At 34.6% G+C, this 23,968-nt stretch overlaps 1 protein-coding gene across 1 annotated transcript in view; it reads right to left on the reverse strand.

Annotated features, from left to right (window-relative positions):
• Positions 1-23,968, reverse strand: part of EYS (eyes shut homolog) — an 809,794-nt gene that overhangs the window by 652,329 nt on the left and 133,497 nt on the right. Inside the window, exons 5-7 of the mRNA XM_068183727.1 lie at positions 22,596-22,723; positions 17,325-17,439; positions 3,563-3,722 (exon numbers count right to left, since the gene is read on the reverse strand). Of these exons, the coding sequence (XP_068039828.1) occupies positions 3,563-3,722; positions 17,325-17,439; positions 22,596-22,723 (403 nt within the window). The remainder of the gene's footprint in view (positions 1-3,562; positions 3,723-17,324; positions 17,440-22,595; positions 22,724-23,968) is intronic.

The raw sequence follows: 23,968 nt of genomic DNA on the forward strand, positions 1-23,968 counted from the left end.
ATTTTAAAAAGCAGGTAAGGTTTCTGGGCATCTGCTGAAGGGGATTAGAATGAGAAGTACTTTGGTTGTTATTGTTGCTTTCTGTCAGTTATCTCTGAAAGTTCTTCTTTAGTAAAAAACTGAGTCTTCTGAAAAGCAACAAGCTGTTCCCTTTTATTCACCTATGAAAGAAAGTATTCTGAGTGAATTCCTGTAGCACTACTTAACAAATGACTTTTTTTATTCCATTATTTCACTACATGGTCATTGACGTTTGGGATCTATGTGCCCTAACCATTTCTCTTTCAGAGGTGACAATCACAATAACATATAAGGTGAAATGAACAAAGCTTAAAATGGCAGCATCTGTTGCTGAGACAGATACTGATGTGTAATTCCAGTATGCTCCTGTGATATACAGACCTCCCATGATGCTTCAAAAATTCCTTTACTTGCTCACCTTTACTATAGGGATTAGAGCTGTGGGAAAAAAAGTACTGTTCTTTTTATCTATTTGAGTTTGGAGACTTAGGAGATTATCACTGTACTTTGACATTAAATAGAGACCTTCCCCAAATATTCTAGAAATGGCTAAACTCTTACCTACTAACAGCAAGTATGGAATGAATTCCTTATTTTGCTTCACCTATGTTAACTGCTTTTGCTTGACCTAATAATTTATCTTTATCTCAACTTTTCTTACTTTTGTGCTTCTGATTCTTTCCAACACCTCACTGGGGAAGAGTGAACAACCAGATGTTCAATACTTAACTTCCCACCAAGGTTAAAATTATGTCACCACTGTATCCTTGAGAACAAAAGAATTTAAAAATGTGCATTTGACCACAGAGAAGGATTAAAATTAGGCCATGTAATTTTTTTGTTCACTAGTATAAACATTGCCTTAACTAGACTTTGAAAGATACAGGAGCTTTTATATCCCGTAGCTTCCTCTCTGGGACATTAGTTATTCTGGCACCAGAGATACCTTCTAAAGAATACTGTTTCAAGTATCCTACACAGTTCAATATGGCAATCTCAATCAAAGCATATTTATATACATTTCCAATATACCTGTAGAAATTAGAAGACCTCTCTCAATAAAACAATGAAAGAGAAAAAATAAATTGTGGATAAATCTATGAACAATCTTAATGAGTGTTATAAAAAGTTTTAAGATAAGGAAAAAGTATGCAATTGAAGTAGTACTTTAAACTCTGGTTGGTGAGTTTTCTTGGGAGTTTATTTTAGCAGTAGTAAGATTATTTTAATTAAAGGACTTTTCTGTGAAGTAAGAATGAAGTGTCTAACATGCCAAATCAATTCCTGCCAATCTGATTGCTCTACACACAAGGAAAGATAGCAATAAATTAGAGAAAGCTTATTCAAGGACAATTGGTCTACTGAGCAGGACCTGAGAAATTGCTGATATGGATGGTTTCAATGCCCTAAGACATATTACTTACAAGCACTGCTGTAGATTCGAAGGTTTTTATCCACTTTCAGAGAAGAGGAAAATTAAAATGAAAATACGAAACTAACAATAGAAAGAAATTGAAAACAGAAAAATAATAACACCTATTCAACAAAAATAATTATATATTATAACCCTTTATTCTATGAGCATTTAAACTTAACATTTACTTTCTGAATAAATGACTCAAATTTTTTTTACATATAAACAGAAATAAAATCTATAGTTTAAAATTCATGTGTATATATTAAGTTTCTACAAGGTTTTGTTAAAGAGTATGAAACCAAATTGAAGTGGGTTTATTACTTTTTAAATCAAAGTTCTGCTTTTCACAGCTGAGAATGTTACATCATGTCATATTTTGTGTTCCCTAAGATGTTTGTTCCCAACATGATTTGAACATTAATGCAAAATCTGCAGCTGTAGTGTTTATATTTTAAAAACACAATTAAGAACCAATAGATGTGAAACTAAATAGCTTTTCTGGTAGCAGAAACTATTTAATTCAGAGTCAAATAGATGTACCAAAACTGCTACTACATTTTCCTTCACTCTTTCCCTTTCCAATATATAAATGAAACAGTAAACAGGTATAAACATTTTTTTTAAGTGTATAAAGACTGAAGAAGTAACTGGCTATTACAAGGCAGAAAAATTTGAAAAATAAAAATTCTATTGCAATATGTACAATCCTTCACAACGAGAATTCACAAAAAAATAATCTTGGCCTCATAACAAGATGTCCCTGAACAATAAAGTTGTTTCCACTTGAATTCAGTTATAACTCAGTGTTTGGCAATGTTTAATTCTATTAATTGCATATATTTATCGCCATTTATTGTAACCTTATAAACTTGTTTCATGATAATATTTTGCACTAGAAACCTTAAATGATCTCAAAAGCTTTGAAGTATTGTAGTGAAACATTACTTTTATTCACAAATTCATAATTATAGGTATCGCACCAATTTTAAAAAAGGCAAGCATAGACTGAAAAGATAAAATCCTAAAAGTAATAATGGAGAAGTGAAAAAAAGGTTGATAGATAAACTCTGGGTTATTAAACTATTATTTCTTTTTCAATGTAGTAGATTAAAAGTCTGTTTTCTCTGTGTATTGCCATCAGTTCTTTAGATTAAATTTGTTTTCTTTGGGTATTAAATATTGTTTCTATATTTCAAATTATTTTTAAAGTTCTCTTAATATTTCTGGCACTTATCTTTAAATCAATGTACATGTGGTTAATGTCTCTTTCCATAATATTACCTAAACCTGCAATGAATCACATTTGAATCTTCCCTTTCAGTTCTCTCTCTAGATAAAGATTAGGGAAGGATTTTAGAATCCAACTTCAATGAGCTTCTATTTAAAGGATAAGGCTGGAGGGAAATCAGAAATTATTTTCTTTGCCACTTAAAAAAACTAGTGTGTTTAATATAAGCTACTTTCTTAGGCTTCTTTTGTATCTAATTAAAAGAGAAACATTGCTGAAGAAATTGTATCAATCACTAACAAATATCTGACACAGTGGTAATAATCCCCCTCTAAAAAACTGATTTACTGACAATACAGAGAACCTCAAAGACTAGGCTTTTAGTTATGTAAAATGAATCATTTAATCCCACACCAAATTAAATTTCATAAATCACTGGTGGTCAAATAAGGTATTTAAATAGAAGTGGAATTCAGCTCTCAAAAGCTAAGTAAGATTTTCTGAGTAAATACAGGCTGATAAAAAACTAATAAATTTCCTGAACCCCATTTCTCTCATTAATTGGATATCAAGGAACTATAAGTAGATGTCAGACATATAGCTCACATGCAAAACTTTTATATGTAGACATACACTTAGTCTCTTAAACTGAAGCTAAAGCTAATTCTAGGACTATCCTTACTGTAACCTTTATTGCAAGATTCAAAAGTAATCTGTAAATTCCATTCAGATTTTTTAGGCATCACAGCAGAGGGCAGAAAATGCAGAGAGGTGTAATTACTCTCCAAATACTTCTTCATCTCTTTTATTTTTTTAATCCAGCATACTTATATTTGAATATTTAAAAGGAAATGAAACTAGATGATTTGTATCTACATGATTTGTATATGTCTTACCTGTAAAATCACGAGGACACAAACACTGAAACAAAGGTTGTTCTCTCAGTTGACTCATATCAATGCAAGTTGCTCCATCAGAACAATTATTTGGGTAAATTAAACATGCATTTTCAGCAAATTGGCAAAATTCTCCTGTCCATCCAGGTGCACAGAGGCACTAGATATTAACAAACATACAAACAAACAAACACAGAAAACCCAAAATAAAAATGCCATGTGAAAGTTTGTAGAATTTTCTTTGGGTTTCGTATTTTACTACTGAGTAAAGGTGTGGTAGAATTCAGAGTGTTGAACCCAGCTGAGACTATTCCTCATGCCTGTATTTGCAGATGATAAATCAGTTGAGAGGCAAAACTCATCTACCATGTCTGTTGAAAAATTCTGGGGGAAAAGGACATGAGTTGGGGGAAATGGTGAGATAATTACTGTCTGTAAGGTATAAAAATCCCACCAGGAACAGAAGAACTGAGTGTGCAAAACGATTTTAAAGGGTTAGACATGAGGGAGAAATTGGGCAGTGATGATAACAAAGCCTGCAAGACAAACTCTGTCACCAACCAGTAATCAGAAAACATAGTACAGGGTTTCTGTTATACATGCAGACTCTATCTGTTAATTAAAATAAATAAAATTATTTGTGCAGAGGAAAGGGGAAGATCTGAAGTTTATATTAGCTTCTCAAAAGAGTCCTGTGAAACTCATACAAGTGCTCTGATTAAATATAATTAATAGTAGCTTGCCTTGAATCCCATTAGAAGGGCAATAAAACAGTATAGTCAACAGTAGCATGTGAGTATTTCAGAACACTGGAATGGTATACCAGATTCGCAATGCACAAACATTTTACATGAGTATGTGTACACATGACCACCAAAGACAGAGAGATGCGTTGTAGTGACTCATACAAGTAAAAAGAAAGTAGCCAAAGAACAAGATTAGCATAAAGCACAGAAAATAGGCAGAATATATTGCTGACTACAGAAAAAAATTACTGTAAAAAGCCCCAAGGCAAGTAGTTACAGGAGACCATCATTTTTTGAAGGGCGGGGGGAGTGCTTGGGGGGAGATAAAATATTGCAAACATCAAATCTACAGAGGAAGGATGGAGACAGACAGAAGACAAGCTCAATTCAGTAATGACTTCTCTCATCAAAGAGCTCATGAGACAGATTACGTTGACCTTTGTTGTTAAGTACGACCAGGGACCACAGCCGTCAGCACTAACCCTTCGGCACCAGCTCCACAGCATTGCGTGATCATAGAGAATTTAGAATGCAAATGTTACAGAGTAATAGTATGTAGGTGCACTGACAATGCCTAACAATCTTGAAAACTACTAGCATTAAGTATGCTGTTTATGAATTAATTCATTCAATTTTGTTTTAAAGTTTAAAACTGGCCCTACCTCTCAGTCTTTTAAGTATTCCCTTTACAGTGATCTCTGATTCCCTATCTGACATATATATTTTGTAAAAATGAACAGTACTTAGGTAGTCAAGTGAAGGCTTTAAGGGAACTGCACTGATGCAAATCCCTTACTGTGAGTCTCTGCATTCAGTGATTGAAACAGCAGATAACTAAAGCAGATTGCCATCTCCAAAGTGACCTAGCTGTAAAAGGAGCATGATAGCCTATGGAATAAATGTGACTTATCTTCCAAGGCCTGGAAGAACAAAATGTTCTCCAGTAGATGTATATTCCTTTTTATTTTCTGCATTTTTATTCCTGTATCATTCTGTTGTGACAATGCTCATACACATCCCTGACATTTCCTGATTTCCTTCCCCTTGACCTCCAGGAACACCTTTCACTGCTATGTACTGTCCTTGTCTTTGATGTTATGTTTGGTTAAATATGACACTAGTAGGTGAAAGGTAATAAGAGGTAAAAACAAGATGACATGTTTTAGGTAACTGTATCTATGGGTTTGTCTATCTTAGTCAGTTCACAAAGCTTATTGCAGGCAAACCTATAGAAACATGATTTATCCTCTAAGTCAATATATTTTACATTCATAGGACTCCAGAATTATTTAGGTTGAGAGAAGACTTTGAAGGTCATAGAGTCCTACTCCTTGCTCAGAGCAGGTCAGACTTTAAATGCAAGCTAGTTGCTCAGGATCTTGTCTACTTGAGGTCTGAATATCTCCAAGGATGACAATTTCACAGCCTTTATGGGCAACTTTGTTGCAGCACTTAAGTAAACTCACACTACATTATGAACAATTTCATCTTACTACCTAGCCATAATTTCCTTTGTTGCAACTTCTGCCAGTTGCCTCTCACTCCAGTGTCATGCACTTCTGAGAAAAATTTGTCTCAGCTTGTTTGTGATCACCCAGTGAGAAGCTGAAGAAAAGAATTATGTCCCCATTCAGCTCTCTGTTTTCAAGGCTTAACAAAGACAGATCCTTCAGCCTTTCCTCATGTGCTGCAAAGTTTTCACAATGTTGATGGCTCTCCGCTAGACTTGCTACAATTTTGTCAGTCTTATTTTTTGTACATTGAAGTTCTACACAGGTAGCTTATCAAGTGCTGAACAGAAGGGACTGATGACTTAACTTACCTGCTCTCTATGCTTTTACTAATGCAAGCCAGTATTAGATGAAGCTACCTACACTTTATCATGATTTGGTTACATTGGCCCACTCCTTCATCTTCCATAGATGTATCCTGTCAAGCCCTTTGAACATTTATAAATAACCTCATTGCCTATGGTCCTGGTTTGGCATTTCTCCTTAATGAATGATATTTCATTCCTCTAAATTTTTCCACCTGGCATGGGACTTGGGAAATTTAAATGCACATATTGTAAATGAAAACCAGAGCACAGACACTGAATGTCATCCACCTCATTCAGCAGTGGGCATACATTTTCCTTGATCTCATTTTTTCTGCCACTGTACCTATACAAATTTATAAGATAGTTTCTCCTTTATGAGTATTTTTCATGAGGACCCATTTGGAAATTCTCCTTGACTAGACTCAACCTTTTACCTACCCAGTCACAAAACATTACTATTTATTGGTAAAAACTGTTTAGCCAGTATCATCTTTCTTTGCATGTCTTAAGTCCATTCTGCAAGAAAGAACTTCAAATAAATTCAGTGAAGTCTAACCCTATTTCTAGTGGATACATGTTAACTTAAAATAATTTGTTCTTAGAGATGGAATTATGACTGTAGTTGTGAAAAATACATTTTCTTTTCCTCTAGGAAAGTGACTTGTCTGCACCTGTAGTGAAAGGTATTGCTGTCCAGACAGCATTCAGTACCTGAATGACTATTTCCAGACTATGCCTGAATAATTTTGAGGATAATTGAAGGACAAGTCTTAGGGATGCTTAAGCCAGCACTTTCCACAAACATTAAGCAATTTTTTTTAAGCTTAATTGTAATCACCTCCATGGCATACTGGTATGAAAACCTTTCTTTTTTTCCTCCACAATTTTCAATTGTCTGGTAAGATGGCTTGCAAAATGAAGATGTTCATGTGCTAGACTTCTTTGCCCCATTTAAAGTACGTGGAGAAAATTGCAACTCAACCCAAAATTCAGGCATCAAACTGGGTTTGAGTGCTTTCAATTTTTGATTTAACTTACATTATTCTGTTATGTTGTTAATTCCTATGCTCATGTTTTCTTGTTTGCCCACTCCTCCCTGCTACCCCCCATTCTACAAATATAATCTGAGTTATGTGTACATCCTTAGAAGTGTTTCTATTTTCAAATTTTTCTATAGGTATTTTTGACATTAAGAACTGGGGTGACTGGTTTGTGACAAAAAGTCATCAAGAACTCTGAACATGCTGTTAGGCTAAATGCTTAAAAATAAATAGTATTTTTATTTTTCTGCACTGATGGAGCTCTGAAAATTGTTTAAATAAAGAAATCAAAATCCTTAGCTTAATTAAAAAAAAAATCTGCTTACATTTTTTTGTATGTAAAGTTAATTCCTAACTGAAATTCTAGAAGTCACTCACAATGAAAAAAATAACTGCAAGAAATATATAAAAATTTAGCTCGTAACCAACGAAAGTGTAGCTTCTTAGTGGATTGAGGGATTTATTTGGGGAGAATGTTTTACACACTTCCTTATTTGAACTGATAGATCTTAAAACTTTATAATATTGATAATTAACCTACAATACACCAGGGCACATAAGTGACTTTAAACCGTAAAAGAGAAAATTAATTGGTCCTAACTTATTATATTTGTCAAATTTGAAGACAACACCAAGCTGAGCAGTGCAGGTGACACACCTGAAGTACAGGACATCATCCAGGGTGCTGAACAAGCTTGAGATGTGGGTCCATGAGAACTCACGACAAGGTTCAACAAGGCCAAATGTAAGGTCCTGCACATTGTTTGGGGACACCCCTGGTACCAACATGGGCTAAGGGGAAAGGGATTGACAGCAGCTTATTAGAGAGGGTTAGAGTTTGGATGAAAAGCCAGACATGAGCTAGCAATGTGGGCTTGCAGCCCAGAAAGCCAACTGTACCCTGGGCTGCATAAAAAGCAGCGTGACTAGCATGTCAAGGGAGGTAATTCTGTTCTTCTACTATGCGCTCATGAGATCCCATCTGGAGTGCTGCATCCAACTCTGGGATCCTCATTACAACAAAGCCATTGACGTTATAGGAGTGGGTCACCAGGGGGGCTACAGAGGGCTGGAGCAGCTTTCCGAAAGAGACTGGCTGAGAGAGTTTGGGTTGTTCAGTTTGGAGCAAAAAAGGTTCTGGGAAGATCTTCCTGTGACCTTTCATTAAAGAGGACTGTGGAAAGATGAATGGCTGTAAAATTAGAGGAAACTAAATAGTTATACCCACATCCTAACAGAAGTTAGGCATGGCAATCATAGGGTAAATTACAATCATTGGTCACTGGGTGGAATGCAGTTGGCATGCTCAAAACCTATTCTATGATAATTCCCAATACACATGAACTGGAACTATAGGCACCTGCTAAGGGGGTGGAATGGAGGGTGGAGTAGAGTGGAGACACCACAGCCAGGCGCTGTTGAAATCCTTACAGGGAGGGGAACTCAGTGGTGCTTTGCAGCTGAGAAACTGCATAGTACCTGTCAGCCAGGGGAGACAGGGAAAGATATCCTGCTGCTGAGCTAGCAACTCTGGCAAAATCTCATTCCTCTGATGAACTTGGTTCATTATATCCTGATTGTAAGATTAATGTACACCTTCACAAGAAAGTTATCCCCCTCCAGCATATGACCCCGCCCCACCAAGGTGCGTGCTCTCTATTTTTTGACTGTATCTTTAAAAGTGAAGTGACAGAATTTTACACCAGTCAGTAACAAAGGTATGTATGACTAGAGTTACGCAAGCTCCACCTAAACATAGAGAGATAGCATAAAAGCAGACAATGGAAGAAAAGTTAGGGAAGACTGTCATAACTACTAGGATCAGTCAACAGGTTGAACCTGTCTTCTCCACCTAGGGATGCCTATTGGGTAAGAACTGTACTCTGTCCATGCTGAATGTTTTTATTGCGGACCTTAGCTTTTCTGTGTATTGCTTTGAAGATGTTTTTGCAGTCAGATACTACCATTGAAAATCCTTGAAACTTAACCTTTCACAATTTTATATTAATAAGGAACTATAACTATTAATAAGGAATTTTATATTTATAAGGTTGGTCTGTGAACTGTTGGTGTGAGTAGTCCTTCACAGGTGCTGGCAGTCACTGGCAAAAGGCAACATACTCAACATGGTGGAAGACCCAGTGAGGGATCACAAGGTGGGAAGACACACTGAAGGGTCTCCCTCATGCTGTTGGTGTGTGTCCCTGAATGAGTCAGGCAAGCCATTTTCCAATCTAGCTGAACTGTTCAGTGAAGGGTCGCCATAATGGGACACTGACAGACAGGTTGGACACAAGGGTCTTGGCTTTCCCGGGCTGCTGACAGACAAATTAAATACTGAGGGCTGAGTAAACTCCCCACACCAAGGGTCGAGGAAATCTCCCCTTTCAACATGACAAGGGCTTATAAGAAGGATGGGGACAAACTTTTTAGCAGGTTATATAGCAATAGCAGGGATAATGTTTGTAAAGTAAAAGAGGTAAAAGTAGATTCAGTTTAGATAAGAGGAAGAAATTTTTCACAATGATAATTGTGAAACACTGGAATAAGTTGGCCCGAGATGTGGTAGCTGCCTCATCTCTGGAAACATTGAAGGTCAGGTTGAATGGGACTCTGAATAATCTGACATAGTAGAAGATGTCCCTGCTTATTGATAGGGATTTGGGTTAAATGACCTTTGAAGGTCACTTCAAACCCAAACCATTCTATGATACTATGATCTTTGATATGACGTGCTCCTTCATATGAAACTCTGATTTTAGGCAAAAATTATTAGGGGTCTCAGCAGAAATAGGTCAAAACTTTAATTAATTAATTATTTAAATTAAAAATATATGCTTTCATTTCTTAAATATGGGTAAAACAAAAATATGGGTAAACCAAAGTAGAATTCTATCCATGTACATCTCATATAGAAGGTGGAAAGATGAAGTTATCTTTTGTGTAGTTTGAGCAGGTGCCATCTCTCTTTACATATAACTTCATAAAATAATGAAATTTTATTAATATTTAATTTAACATAAAAAAGCAAATTAATAATGCCCATTTTTGAGTTTTTGGTAGCAGATGACAAAAGGGCAAATATTGAAGAATGAAAAATAATCGCCAAGAAGCTCAAGCGAGAAACTTACTGTACAGTGTTGGAAACAGCTGCCAAAGACACCACAAAATTTATGCAGCACATGGAGAATGTGTGTCTGATCTTATTGGCATTAATAAACAGGTAAAAAATTATTATAAGTTATGTACTTCAGAAATACATTGTGCTGAGTTGGCTGAGTGAAATTTTATGGATTCTTTCTACAGACATTTTCCTTATCTCAAGGGGCCAGCTCCTTATTAGATAGGGAAGTCAGTGAAGAAGAAATTTGGGGAATATCTGTGTCTTTGAAAAGTGGTTTAAACTTGAGCACAGACTTGATTTTAACTTCACAGAGGTTGCATTTAAAAATAAACCAGAATATTTCTGTTGGTTATATCTGGTGTGTTTCGCTGTCCATTTATATTTAATTATATGCTCTTCTACTATATAAATTCAGATCCATTGTACAAAGATATCTGAAATGATAAGATGATTGCAGTTTTAACTAAATATTTTTCATTTAAATTTTCTCTTCAAAAGAAGGGCATTTAGTTTATTATATGAAGATTTCTACTGTTTATTAACTTCTGTACAGCTCAGAGATAATTAGCAGCACATGTGAAATGTACCTGGGGTGCTTTGATGGTGTTAATTTCAATAGAATAAGAGAAGCAGGAAAATTAATTTTGATAAAGTCCAAATTAAACACTGAAGAAGGAAAAAGCTGTTTAGGGCATTTTAAAATTTATGTGAACTCTTCTGTAGAATTACTGCTACTGTGTGAAAGAAAATTGACTAATTAACTTGTGTAAAACTAGCCCCTAATGGAAGTATCTGACTTTGAACTACTGCTGTTTTGAACACTCATCTAGAAGGACAAACACAGGAGAGATATCAATAGAATTAATGATAGTGGCAAAGTGGCTTCACAAAGATGAAACTATAATGTTCTCACATAGTCCATGGGGAGAAACAGTAGGAGAGACTGTAGATTTTTTTAAACAGGAAAACGACAATAATCTATTTGATATGTTGTACAAAAGTATAAAAATCCCATCTGAGAGCAGTAGATTTCACAGTGCCAATTTTCATTGCCTCTAGCATTGGTTGTAGATCTCTTATAAATATTCATAATAATTTTATCACTCTGACCAACTGCTTTAATATATAATATACCAATTATATTATTTGTTTCTTTATGGCTTTTTTATACTCAGAAAACAAACAGTGAGAGATGCAGTGCAGAGGGCTTTAAAAAAGGTCCAGTGCATTTTTCTTAAAGAACTGAATTTGTTAAACAAGGTAATGTTTCCTCTCAGCTATACTGCCTTTGTGGCAGTGCTGGATGTGTGATCTAGAAGTTATTTCTCCTCTCATGCAATAAATACAAATAGCTTCTCTAAGAATAAGTTGGAGGCCTGTTGCCACATATGCCACAGCACATGCCGCAGTTGAGATGGCCACAGTACACAGAATATCGCCATACAATTTCAGAAGGTTTTAAGCATTTACCCATACACCATACAACATCAGAAGACCTCAGGCACCCACCCATACAGAGTAGCACCATATCACATCAGAAGGCTGCAAGTATCTGCTCCTTTTATTCTTTAGCCCAACCTTTTATACCCCTCATGTTCATGCACTGCACCTGTGTGCCCTGTGTTCCCTTTGGTGATTGGTCAGTGCACCTGGGCACTCCCTGTCTCATTGCTTTCAATGCTGTTCACCTGCTTTTCACAGCTTGGGATGAGGCTCGGCCACAGCCCCACTCCCAATTACCACAAACTGTACCTATAGAGGCCTTCTTAGTGCTGTGAGATCTAAGCAGTATGACATAGCTCCATTTTGGAGATTATTGCCAATTCTGCATAGAGGTGTTTTGCTTCTGGGTTATAAGTTCAGCCAGATTTCTGGGATAAAGCATTATCAAAAAGCATTAGGACTGAGAGTGGCTCCTCAGGGAAAAGCTTACTAAGAGGACCAGAGCAGCGGACTTTCCACAAAGGTTTTTCAGGCAAGTCTGTGGAGCTTGGCGCTGGTCACTGCTCTTCTACAAAGAAGCAATTTGATTCCCAGCCTGACAGCTGGCTGATGGGCCTAGTTCTGCACCCACAAAGGCAAACTTCGTCTGGAAGGGATCTCTGTACATGTTCTGCTGAATGAGGGCCACACATCAGCTTGACATGGCGAAAAATCACAGGAGAAAGAGATGTTCCCTCCTCTATCCTCCTTCTCACATTGCCTCAGAAGGAACATATTAGCTTTGGTGAAGACTGTTTTCTGTGTTAGTATGCAGTCTCCTACTTTGCTAGAGAACACAGTAGTCTTTGGGTAGAACATATTTGCTGGGGTTTTTATCTTCAACTACAGCAGAGTGACCCATGGTGTTACTGATTATTAATGTATATTTATAATTTTACTTTATCAGCCATATATCCTCTTGGTGCACAGTTTATTGCTGAAATACCTCAGATTCACCATGAAGCTCCAAATATAAAATTTATGGCTCCATTATATGGATGTGAGATCAAAAGAGTATAACGTGAAAAACCACAGAGCCATCTGCAGGGTAAGATTTTAGATACCACTCTTTTCTATTATATTAATTTTTGTATCCTCTTACAGTGAATCATACTATTAGATAAACATTATTAAATGTACGTCCATATTAGAAAGAAAAATTCTTTTGACTGGGGAACAATTTTCTGAAGGGAATTGACAGGAATGGATCTGTTATCATTAATCATTGTTCTCCAGGCAAATTACTTGTAGAAGTTAAAACCATTACTTCTTTTTGCTTAGCTTCACTCTCCCTTAAAAGCAGGATCTACTTCCCCTGCACTGTAGTCTAACACTAGTTAGAAATCAGCAGCATTTCCTGTTGTTCTTTCTGAAGGTACCAGGGTATCCACTGGCAATTTTTCCAACACAAAATTCCACATGCAAGTGTCAGTACAGCTTCTCAGAGAAATTTCAAACATTTTCTTTGAATGGCCAACAGTAGGTTTAGTGGTAAAACCCAGAATGATAACAGAAATTGTTTTCTCATTCTTTAATGCTGCCCTAGTGTGCATTTGCTTGCCAACACAGTTCTGCTGTTCATGCAATATGTATAATTTGTTTAGACCTTGTCTCAAGTGTAGTGCTGGCAAATGGAAATAGACCTTACAATGACATTGCTTCCTCTTCATCTTTTAGCTTCAGTTTTTGTGTCTACATAACTCAATTTCTTTGCTAGCTGTAAGCACACAGCCTTACACGAATCAGTGGTTTGTCAGTATGATGGGAGAGAGGCATATTAACAAAATAGACTTGGATATACTGTGCAGATTATATAAGTTGAAAAATAGTTTCTTGTAACATAATAAGGAGCTGTTAGGGAAAGAAAAAAAAATCATGAATGTGTATTTTTGCACCCTACCAGAAGTGGAAAGCATTTTTAATTTCCGTGCCTTTCCTATAGGAAGTGTATGGTAGATCACAAATGGGAGAGTGCCTAGCAACCACTGTAGAGCTGCACTTTCTTGTCCCTCAAATGTACTTCTGTAGGTAATCATAAGTCACCTGTAAATTCTGTCATTTTTATGCAATTCAATGGTTACTCCCTAGAAAGAAAAGACAGCTAGTATGCCAAAGACTTGACAGTTTTCATACCCCAACTTTCCCATTATCATGTTTTCAAAACTGTGCTCCTTTCCAGGCTTGTAAACTCCAGTAAACTAGAGTTCTATTATCCTCAGAATTTGCCCTGGATTTATTTAATATGTTTTTTCAGTATTTTTACTTTGTTTGGTTGGTTTTCATTTTTTTTTTCAGTTTAATACTAATGATTCAGGAAGAAATGGGATCATAAGAAGAGATAATTCTTTTTGCCATGATTTAAAATAAACTGCTTGCTATGGATAAATAGATAGTAAGGTACTTGATCCACCCTTGGGACCTAGAGGAAAGCTTTACATTCACAAGTGATTTCTTGTTTGTGTACTCTCTTTATCGGCTTTCACAGCCCAGGCTGTGCCAAAGGCTTTACTGGAGCCATTCTAAATCACTGGGTGAACCCTACTCAAGTCACTCCATACCCTGAGGTGGTTAGCATCTGGCAGCAGTATGATTAGCATGAAAAAAACAACAGCTCTTTTTTCTCTATCACTTGCCTTTTGGGCATTGCTCATATTTTCCCTGTCTTCAGGTAAAGATAAGGAAAACAGTTATCTACTTCCATAAATTGTTTAAGACAATCAGATTAAAAGCAATGAGAAAATACTATCAGCTGCAAAACAAGAACACAACTTTTCACTTATAAAATCCGTTTAAGAAAAAAAAAAGTTGCCAGGAGAACAAAAAAAATCTATTGAAAGTGTATCTGTGGGCAGATGTTTAAAAATATTTTTAAGAAGCAGGTTATTCTATTGTCAAAATAATGTAGGTAAATAGTTTTATTGAAAAAAAATCTGATGAAATCTGAAATTGGTTCACACATCAGTAATTGTATAAGTATGATTTATGCACAAAATGTTTTAATTATTTTTTTTTCTTAAAAGAGTGCCCCGTCTTCTAAATTGGTGGAGCTATTTCTAATAAAATATGACAAACCAGTACATTAATTTAAAACTTTCCTATGGTATGGATTTAAAAAAAAGAAAGTGCTATATTATATTTTCTTTAGAACTTTTACAATGGCTCTTTTCATTCTTAGAAGCAGTTCCAACTTTGCAGCTGCAAATCAGGAGAAATTCAATAACAGACTTCTTGCAATAATTGAAAAATCAATAGTAAGTAATAGAATTTTTAATATCAGTCCTTTTTGAGAGAGGAAGATCTGCTCATGTTCAAGAACTGTGTTTGTCACCTGTTAAAATTACATGTCCAAATGATAACCATATTTCTGAAACTGAGTCAAAGCTGCAGTGTTGCCTTTTTGTGCTTTAGAAACCAACAAGGTGAACATCATATCTTATTTTCTTCAGAGCCCAAATAAAATGGGGGGATTTATGTTTTCACTATTCATGGCAACTTTGGAAAATTTAATCCTTTTCCTAACCTTTTAATACCAGTGAAATGTGTGTGCTGCATTGACTACTAGAAGCAATCCATAGTAAGGCCTTCAGCCTTCTGTGGGAGTTATGAGGTTTGGATCCCACAGCAGTAGATCATCATGAAATTTATGGTCCGGTGAAGTTATTCACAAGGGCAGGACAGATGTGATCTGGCACTGATCTGATGGGAACTGAAACACAGCATTAGACCATATTACCCAAAAAGCTTTTGAAAATGCTTCTGCTATAATCAATATTACATAGAAGGAGCAGCTGCTCAGAACCATGCACAATACTTCTATCACTTTGTTGCTAATGTGGCTTCAAAATTTTTGGTACCATCAGCTGAATATTTTAAATACAATTGTTCCTTTTCTTTTTCTTCTGAGAAAAACTGAAAGACCATGGAATGTTTTAGGATTGCAAATCTGTATGTACTTTTGAGAATATTGTTTTAAATTATTTATTTATTTTATTTCACAAACCTAATTTTTAATAGAGTTTTCCTCATTTGCAAAGTTTGTAAAATAACTTAGATGATATAGCTGCCTGTGCTGACCCTTCACGGACAGTCGAAGAAGTATGACTACTTAAAAATGCTTCTGTATATACAAGTGCTTATTGTTGACTACAGGGATTGTCTTTCTGTCTTCATCAATGGTGCAGTGTCACATTTTAAAATTCACTTTGAGCTAAAAGTTGCCTTGTCACTGACTATCAGGAACACTCATTACTGTATAATTAATATTCTTTTTTCTATGCATACAACATTGAATTTGCCACTCATAGAACGCATATTTTTCAAAAGTAGTGCAGTCCACCTGGAAATACTTATCATATTTGTGTATTATTAACTGATTTACCATTTTCTGTGGTCATTTGCATACAGAGGAGAAGGAGACTCCAGAAACTACAGGCCTGTCAGACTCACTTCAGTGCTTATAAAACCATGGAAAATATTATTCTTAGAAGTATCGAAAAGCACCTGGAGTGTTGCAGTCATCAGTCACAGCCAGCACAAGCTTTGTGCTTGTCAAACCTTATTTCCTTCTATGAAAGGGAAACCCAATTAGTTTATATAGGAAAGTGAGTGAATGCAATCTTTCCAGCAATTATTTTGATACTGCATCTCACAGGATCCTCCTGGACAAAATATTAACAAAATATTAATAACCAGGTTACATGATGGGTGAGCAACTGGCTCACAGGTCAGGCACAAAGGGTTCTAATGAATGGTGTGACACCAGTCTGGTGACCTGTCACTAGTGGGGTTCCACAGGGCTCCATCCTCAGTCCTGCACTCTTCAGCAACTTTATAAATGACTTGGACAAAGAACTTGAAGAAATAGAATATAAGTTTGCTGGTGACACTAAACTGGGAGGAGCTTTAGACTCCCTCAAGGACAGAGAGGCCCTACAGAGTGACCTTGACAAATCAGAGGGACAGGCAGTCATCAACCATATGGAGTTCAACAAGGACAAGAGCCAAATTCTGCACCTTCTTTAGCATTTTCAGAAGCAATTTAGAAAGTTAAAGCATGTAGGTCTAATATTTTTTTCCCAAACTGTCAGTTGGAATGAATGTCACCACACTACAGTTTCATCATCAAAGTTTTAAATTTGTATTAATTTTAAACATGTTTATGTGTAGATAAGTAATTTGATTCTGGCTAAAATAATGGTAACAGATTATCTTAATTCAAGCAAAGTATTTCTAAAGGCTGCAACACAGCTGTGATTATCATCTTTGTGGGAAATGACACTGGACCACAATTAGTTATATATTCTTTTTACTATAAAAGTACCCTTCAGTTATCTAACTTGATGTAATACTAAACATGATCTCAGTAGAAAAGTAATAAAAAAATCCATACTACCCAAGTGAATTACCCTTCTGGTATCGATTAAAGTAAATAAAACCTGTAATATTGTGCCCCTCTTGTCTCTTAGATTAATGAATGCATTTCAAGTTTGCTTGTCTGAAGCTTTTATACTTTGGAACACTGAATTAGTTTAACATGTATTAAATTACTTACAGTGAATCCTCCAATTATATTAAGACACAGTCCTTCATTCAAACAGTTGATGCTGAGCAGCCTGCAGTAGTCAATTACTTCCTCACAGTTCTTTCCAGTGAATCCTGGCATGCAGCTGCAAATACACCAGTGTATTTTAAAGAACTTGCATTTTAAAAGTTAATAGTATTTAATTATGTTCCATAATTGTATTAAATTATTTTCTTGCAGTAACAAAACAAGTCTCTTATGTTATTTAAAAAAAACTGAATATGTTTTCAAGAAATTAAAAATCTCTTGCATGATTCTGAATAATTTTGCTTTTTCATAAATAATTTCCTTCATTGATTAAAGTATTTTACACCAATATTTCATATAATCTTCCAGGAAAAAAAATCTAGAATGAGGTAATATTTAATAAACAATTATAGACAAGGTAACAAGATTTTGGAAAGCTATTAGAAAGAATAGGTACATTTAAGCATCAAAGAGTTGTTTTAATATAAAAATAAAAATGTGATAAGTGAGGAATAAACATCAATCATTGCTAATGAATAAAGAGTAGTATAAATAGTAAATAATGACATGCTTAATTATGTAAGTAACAATCTAGAGACAACAATGTATAGCTGTTTATGTGTTTGCTTAATTGTAGTCCAGTATTTTCTTTAAAGAAAAAAACTAGCATTCAAGTTTTGTGACTGTTTGTTAGTTCCATGTGATGCCAATGGAGTGATGGATAACTCATGTATGTAAAAGGAACTGTAGAAATTTCTTCTGCTTCATGTCAGCACTTATTATTAGTAGGAGAAAATCCTTTCCTGATGTAGCCTCCCATGTTAAAAAAATCTCAAACGCATATAAAAGAGATGTGATTCAAATGGATAGTAAAGAAGTCCTATTTAAAATCAATAATGGAACAATGTAGAAAAATATTTGAATACTTATATCTTGATAGGTAGATAATCCTTGAAAAACACTCTCACTATGTTCTTACAGACACAGCATGTTCCCCTATCTAAAGGCCATTTCTGGTATCATGGAAAGAAAAGATTTAAGAAGAGAAAGAAAATGGCCAGTTAGCTGAATATTTGTGTCTGTAAAAGAATCCAAAAGTAACAGATGGGAATTTCTTTAGCTGTTTCTAAGAGGTAGTTTTTTTCAAATTATTCAGTCCAGAAGCTGGAAATTATTAAGGTTATACAGAATTATTTCTGGTTTTCCTATGTTCTTGCTCCTAATAGATATGAGATCCAGATGTGTTGCTTATGTTTTTCTCATTTAGAAAAAAAAACAATCCAGTTCCTGGTTTCAAAATTCATGAAGCTTCTCACAGTTACGCAGCATACTAGAGTAAGGGATATATTAACCACAGCAACTTCTTGGGCAACAACATTTAATAGAAAGCAACCGAGTTAACTGTGCTTTCTAAATCAGTTAAAGATGTCTATCTGTGGGTGTGGCTCTGAGTCCAAGGAATGTACAGACACATTTAGCATGCCCAGAAGCTTAAGTCATTTATTAATCTTAGTTAAGTGTTAAACTGAATGGATTTAATCAGAAATCTCTGGAAACCAACCACAATTCATGCATAGGACCATTTGGGCAGAGGTTAATGGATATGGAAAAACCTTCTGTAAATGGTTATATGCTTTGAGACTGGTATAGACACAACCACACAAGAACACTTTAAGCAAGTTGCAAGGCACCACACAATCCTCACCTTCCTCTTGAAAAAGATGCTACATGCATCTTTTGCATGCATCTTTTACATGTCATATTTCTGCCATTTCAAGTACTTCACTTCAAAGTTCTCGTGAAGTCTATTCTTAACAAAGTTTTAGCTCATGTATTTACTTAAAAGGAGTTTTCATATTAAAATTTACATATGAAAATAATGTAAAGTAATAATAGAAAAGGTTTTTGTATATTTTCCTTTAATTTTTAAATAACATCCAGAACCAAGTTCAGAGCAACTCAATCAAAATATTTGTTTTTACCGATGATCTGAAGTGAATGAGTTCCTAGATTTTTTGCTTCAATCTATGATTATTTCATTAACTAGATAATCTAGAAAGACAATTTTAGAAGTGGCTTATTCTAATTTTTATATTTGCTCATTTTTAATGTATTTGTTGTTGTTGTTGTTGTTTTACAATAAACATACTAATGTCAGGAAAAGGAAATGAAGTTAACAGGAAAAAAAGACTGGACAGTAAAGTTCCAAAGATGGCACCAACAGAACATATTTTTCTTAGAACACCCTTTCACATTTTTTGTGACTTGTTATTATCATAAAGTACATGGATAATAGAATAAGATAGAGAGCAAACAATCATAGTTTATTTTGATGGATATGCTTGTTCATTGTCTATTTGAATTCACTTTAAATTTTGACATTAAGAAAAAATGCAACTATTAGATTCTTAGCACAAAGTTGTGTGTGATATCAAGACTGAAAGGATGCGATTAGAATAGAAGATAGTCATGCATCATAATTGAAGTGGAGAAAATTTAATTGGTTCTATTTCGTTGTGTGTTTAGAATGGAAAAAACCTGCTTTTCCAAAAAAGGAAGGATATGTTGAGAAGAAGCTGGGATTGTGTAGGATATAAGAATATAGTTTGGGCATAAGGAGAACAACATAGCATAAGGGGAAGCAAAATAGAAAGTAATGAACTAAAAAGTTCAATTCAGCTATTATTTTAACTTGTACATGCATCTGACCTAAACACTATTACATTTATTTATGATGTTAAAATGCTGTAGAAGTGGATCATGTCACAGTATGACATGTAGTATTACACTAAATGTAGTATAAAACACATGCAGTTTATTGTGGAGTGACTAGACAGAGATATAACACACGGTATTTGACAATGATCACCAAAAATGAATCAAATCTTCACTTAAAATGTTGATGAGCAGCTATAAATGTCCCAAATTAAAGCAAAATAATTAATGGTAGATGTCCTTTGGGTAAAGTGAATTAAAACATGAATCACAAGCAGAAAGTGTCCAAGCCTGTGATTTTAGAAAACTGAAACTGTCTAAACACTGATCCTATATGTTTTCTGAAATCCTCTGTTATTGAAGTAGATAATGCAGAATATGATATTAAAAAGAAAATTTTGAATTCTTAAAACAGTGAAGACTGCTGACTGTTGAACTTCTCTGTCAACACCTCCTTTGCATTTCAGTACTCTGGCAAGATTGCATTTCTTGCAAACAAAACTACTGAATGTGATCTACTTGTGAAAAATATGTAATTCATTCTACTTCAAAATGCTTTCTCTCACCTAAATGCCTTCTTTCAAGTACAGAGGCATCAATACTTATATTAACTATTTCAGGTTAAGTGGTGGAAAACTAATTTTAATTTCACAAAAACATGAGAACAATAATTTTTATTTATTAAAAAAATAATCAAAATATTGTAATCAATATTTGAAGCCTTTGGGGACTGAATGGCATAACTAAGGCAGAACACTGGAGATTTTCACTAAGCAATTGGACAGGGTACTAGGTAATCTCATCTAAAGTCCCTTTCCTATGAAAGGCTGGACCAGAAGATACTTCAAGGTCTCTTTCAACTTGGGCTGTTCTGAGTCTCTGACAGTATTGTATATTTATTGTGTTCTAATACTCTGTGATTGTATTGTAACCCTCTGCCTTTGGTCAAAGAAAACTGCGAACTTGTGTAGGATGTGTCAAGTCACCTTGGATATTTCTCTGTGGAAGATATGAGTCACTTTCTGGAGTTCTCCTCCTTTACCAAGAATGTCTGGTGGACAAATTGGTTGCCAGGGTTGACTATGTGGATTGAACACTATTCACAGCGTTCTTTCTAGGTTGTCAGTTCCCTTTTAGAGCATTCTTAGTGTTAACGAGCTTATAACCCACCCCAATGTAAAATGGGTTCTTAATTGCCCATTTTTATGTTCTGTTATATTGATCTAAATTATGACTTCCATGCTTATTGTCACATGATATTATCAAAGGAAAGATAGTTCAGCCACAATGTTTTCCCATAGATATTTTTATTAAACAATTCCTATGGTACACTGAGGTTCCTGGTACAGACCATTTATACAAATACTTTGTGGAATTATAAATTATTCACTATGAATAACAGGGCCAGGATAATTTTTTTATGACTTCTTTTTTGGTGTGGTTTCTGTTAATAAAGGCAATATACATCTGGACATCAATTGTCCCTATTATGCATATTCTTAAATGCAAACTTCATCACATTTCATACTAATATACACATATTGTGGGAAAGACTGGCTATATAATAAAAAATAATTAGATTATATCTCAGTTTAAAGAATTGGAAAATGAGTGATCACTGATGTTCTGTGCTTTAAATATCTATATGGGAAGATCTAACTGTATGTGAGCTTGCATATGTCTGTTTGTATGTACATCTGTATTTAGGAGTGAATAAGAATGAAATTGTTAGGATTTTTTCTTTGGGAAAGTGTAAACAGTTCTACTTATATTTTTATTCAAGTCTTCTCAATTGAATCTCTGCTGATGGACTGTAACTCTGTGTTCTATATTTTTATATTTTTTTAAGTTTCTAAGTTCATTAATAATATGTTGTCAGGTTTTTTCTATCACAGTTTTCAATTTTCTGCTTTTATGAATATCCTAAAATTTGAAAAATGTTTACTTCAGTAATGCTTATCTGAATTTACTCAGGCAGCAAGATAAAAGCCAAACAAAGGGGAACAGGATAAATTGTACTCCTTACTGGCATAGGAAAAAAAATCCAAAAATCTATTTAAACATTAAATTAAATTATATATTGGGTTACTTCTGGTATTTTCAAATGAATAATTTTTAGTGTGATCTTTCTGAATTAAACAGATTTTCATATGCTGCTTGAAGGATCAATTTAAAGTCTACTAATTCATGTCTGTGAACTATAAATTAAATAAGTTCCCTTTTCAGAAACAACATAAATTTCATGCACCCTGAAAGGGAGTGGCACATTTAGTATAAATATCTCAATTGTCATCAGTGTTTTAAAATTTATATATATTTTTAATGGTATTAATAATGAAAAAATTTATAGCTCTTAAATGCTTTACATCTTTTTGTATCCCTCCCAGAGTTTACAAGAAGCCTAACGGATTAAAGCACAAAAGATAAATATATATTTTTAAAAACAGAAGTTTATAGTTTTCTGTGTTCTCTGTGAATGAAGTCTTTTCTTCCTGCAGTCTGTGTGATATCATCAAGTGAACCAACAAAGTACTGACATAATTTAATTTCCAATCTTACCGGCAGTGATAGTTTTGCTGTTGAGCTACACAAGTTGCATTATTTAAGCAAGGCAATAATTCACATGGATTCAGTATTCTCTCACAGAATTTGCCAGTAAATATTGGCATACAGATACATGCCACATCCTATAGAAGAGAGGGAAATTAGAAATAATTATTTGTTGTACCCAAGGCAGTACAAAATTTCATGTTTATGGTGTTTACATCCAATACTAGAGAGATCCTAACTAGAACAACTTTTCATTATACAAAGCAGTCTACAAAGACAGAACAGTTCTAGTCTCAGATAGGTTGCAAACTTAATTTAGGACAAGTAGAACAGGCCTTCCAGCACAGATTATACCATACTTGAGTTTGCTAGATGGAAATATACCAGCTTTAAATAGGTGTTTCTCATAACTGAATCAAGAAGGAGTTTATAATTAGTGTTTTTTTCCTCATTTCTGATTTTGTTTCAATGTAATGTTTGCATCTATTAAACACTAACAGTACACAAGGTACATTAATAACCAGACTGTCACTAACTAGAGGAGGAAAGAAAATTATGGGTATCTATTTTCTCCTTCAATATAAAGCACAGAGTCTATGCTACACTTTAACAGTGAAAGACATCTGTCAGTTACTGCAATCTCTAATTTGAACAGTAAGAAAAGTAAGTTATTTTACAGAACAAAATATTTCTTAGGGCTGACAGTCCCACCCATATTTTCTATGCTCTTCATAGGCCTTTTGAAGTCAGAAAGTAAAGGAAAAAGTAAGGGGATTTGTTCCCCTAATGAAATTGGAAGTGCTTAGAGAGATTTCTATACATGTGAAACAAACTACTGCAACTGTTTGCTCACTGCATAAAATAGTTTGTGCTAGTATATCTAGTAGACAAAATATTTAGATAGGTTGCATAGCTTAGAAATCTATCCATTTACTCAGCAATTTAGATGTCTCTTTTTCTCTCTATGTATGAATGTGTATCACTGCTATGTGATAACTAAGCTTTTGAACTCTTCTTTCACTGTTTTGATTCTGTACAATCACTGCTATTTGCAATAGACATGCTTAGGAAAGGACATCAACAATTTATTTTGACATACTACCAGGTATGGCTTTATTAAAACTTCATGAGTTCTGCATGAATTTATTCTACTTTACAAATAAAAGAAAGAAAAAAAGGGAATTATAAAATTCATGCCACATGAAAAGCAAGAACAAGACAATAACTAGTTAATAAAGATTACATGATGCCTCATGTTTGTGTCAGATGATTTTATTAGGGAGCCAAAAAAAGAAATAAAATAACATGTGTAGTTTCTTAAGTGATCACCACGCAACTGATGTGAAATGGGGATTTTGGGGGTTTTTATCATAAAAATATTA

Source organism: Anomalospiza imberbis, chromosome 3 (genome assembly GCF_031753505.1).
Source record: "Anomalospiza imberbis isolate Cuckoo-Finch-1a 21T00152 chromosome 3, ASM3175350v1, whole genome shotgun sequence".
Taxonomy (NCBI): Eukaryota; Metazoa; Chordata; class Aves; order Passeriformes; family Viduidae; genus Anomalospiza; species Anomalospiza imberbis.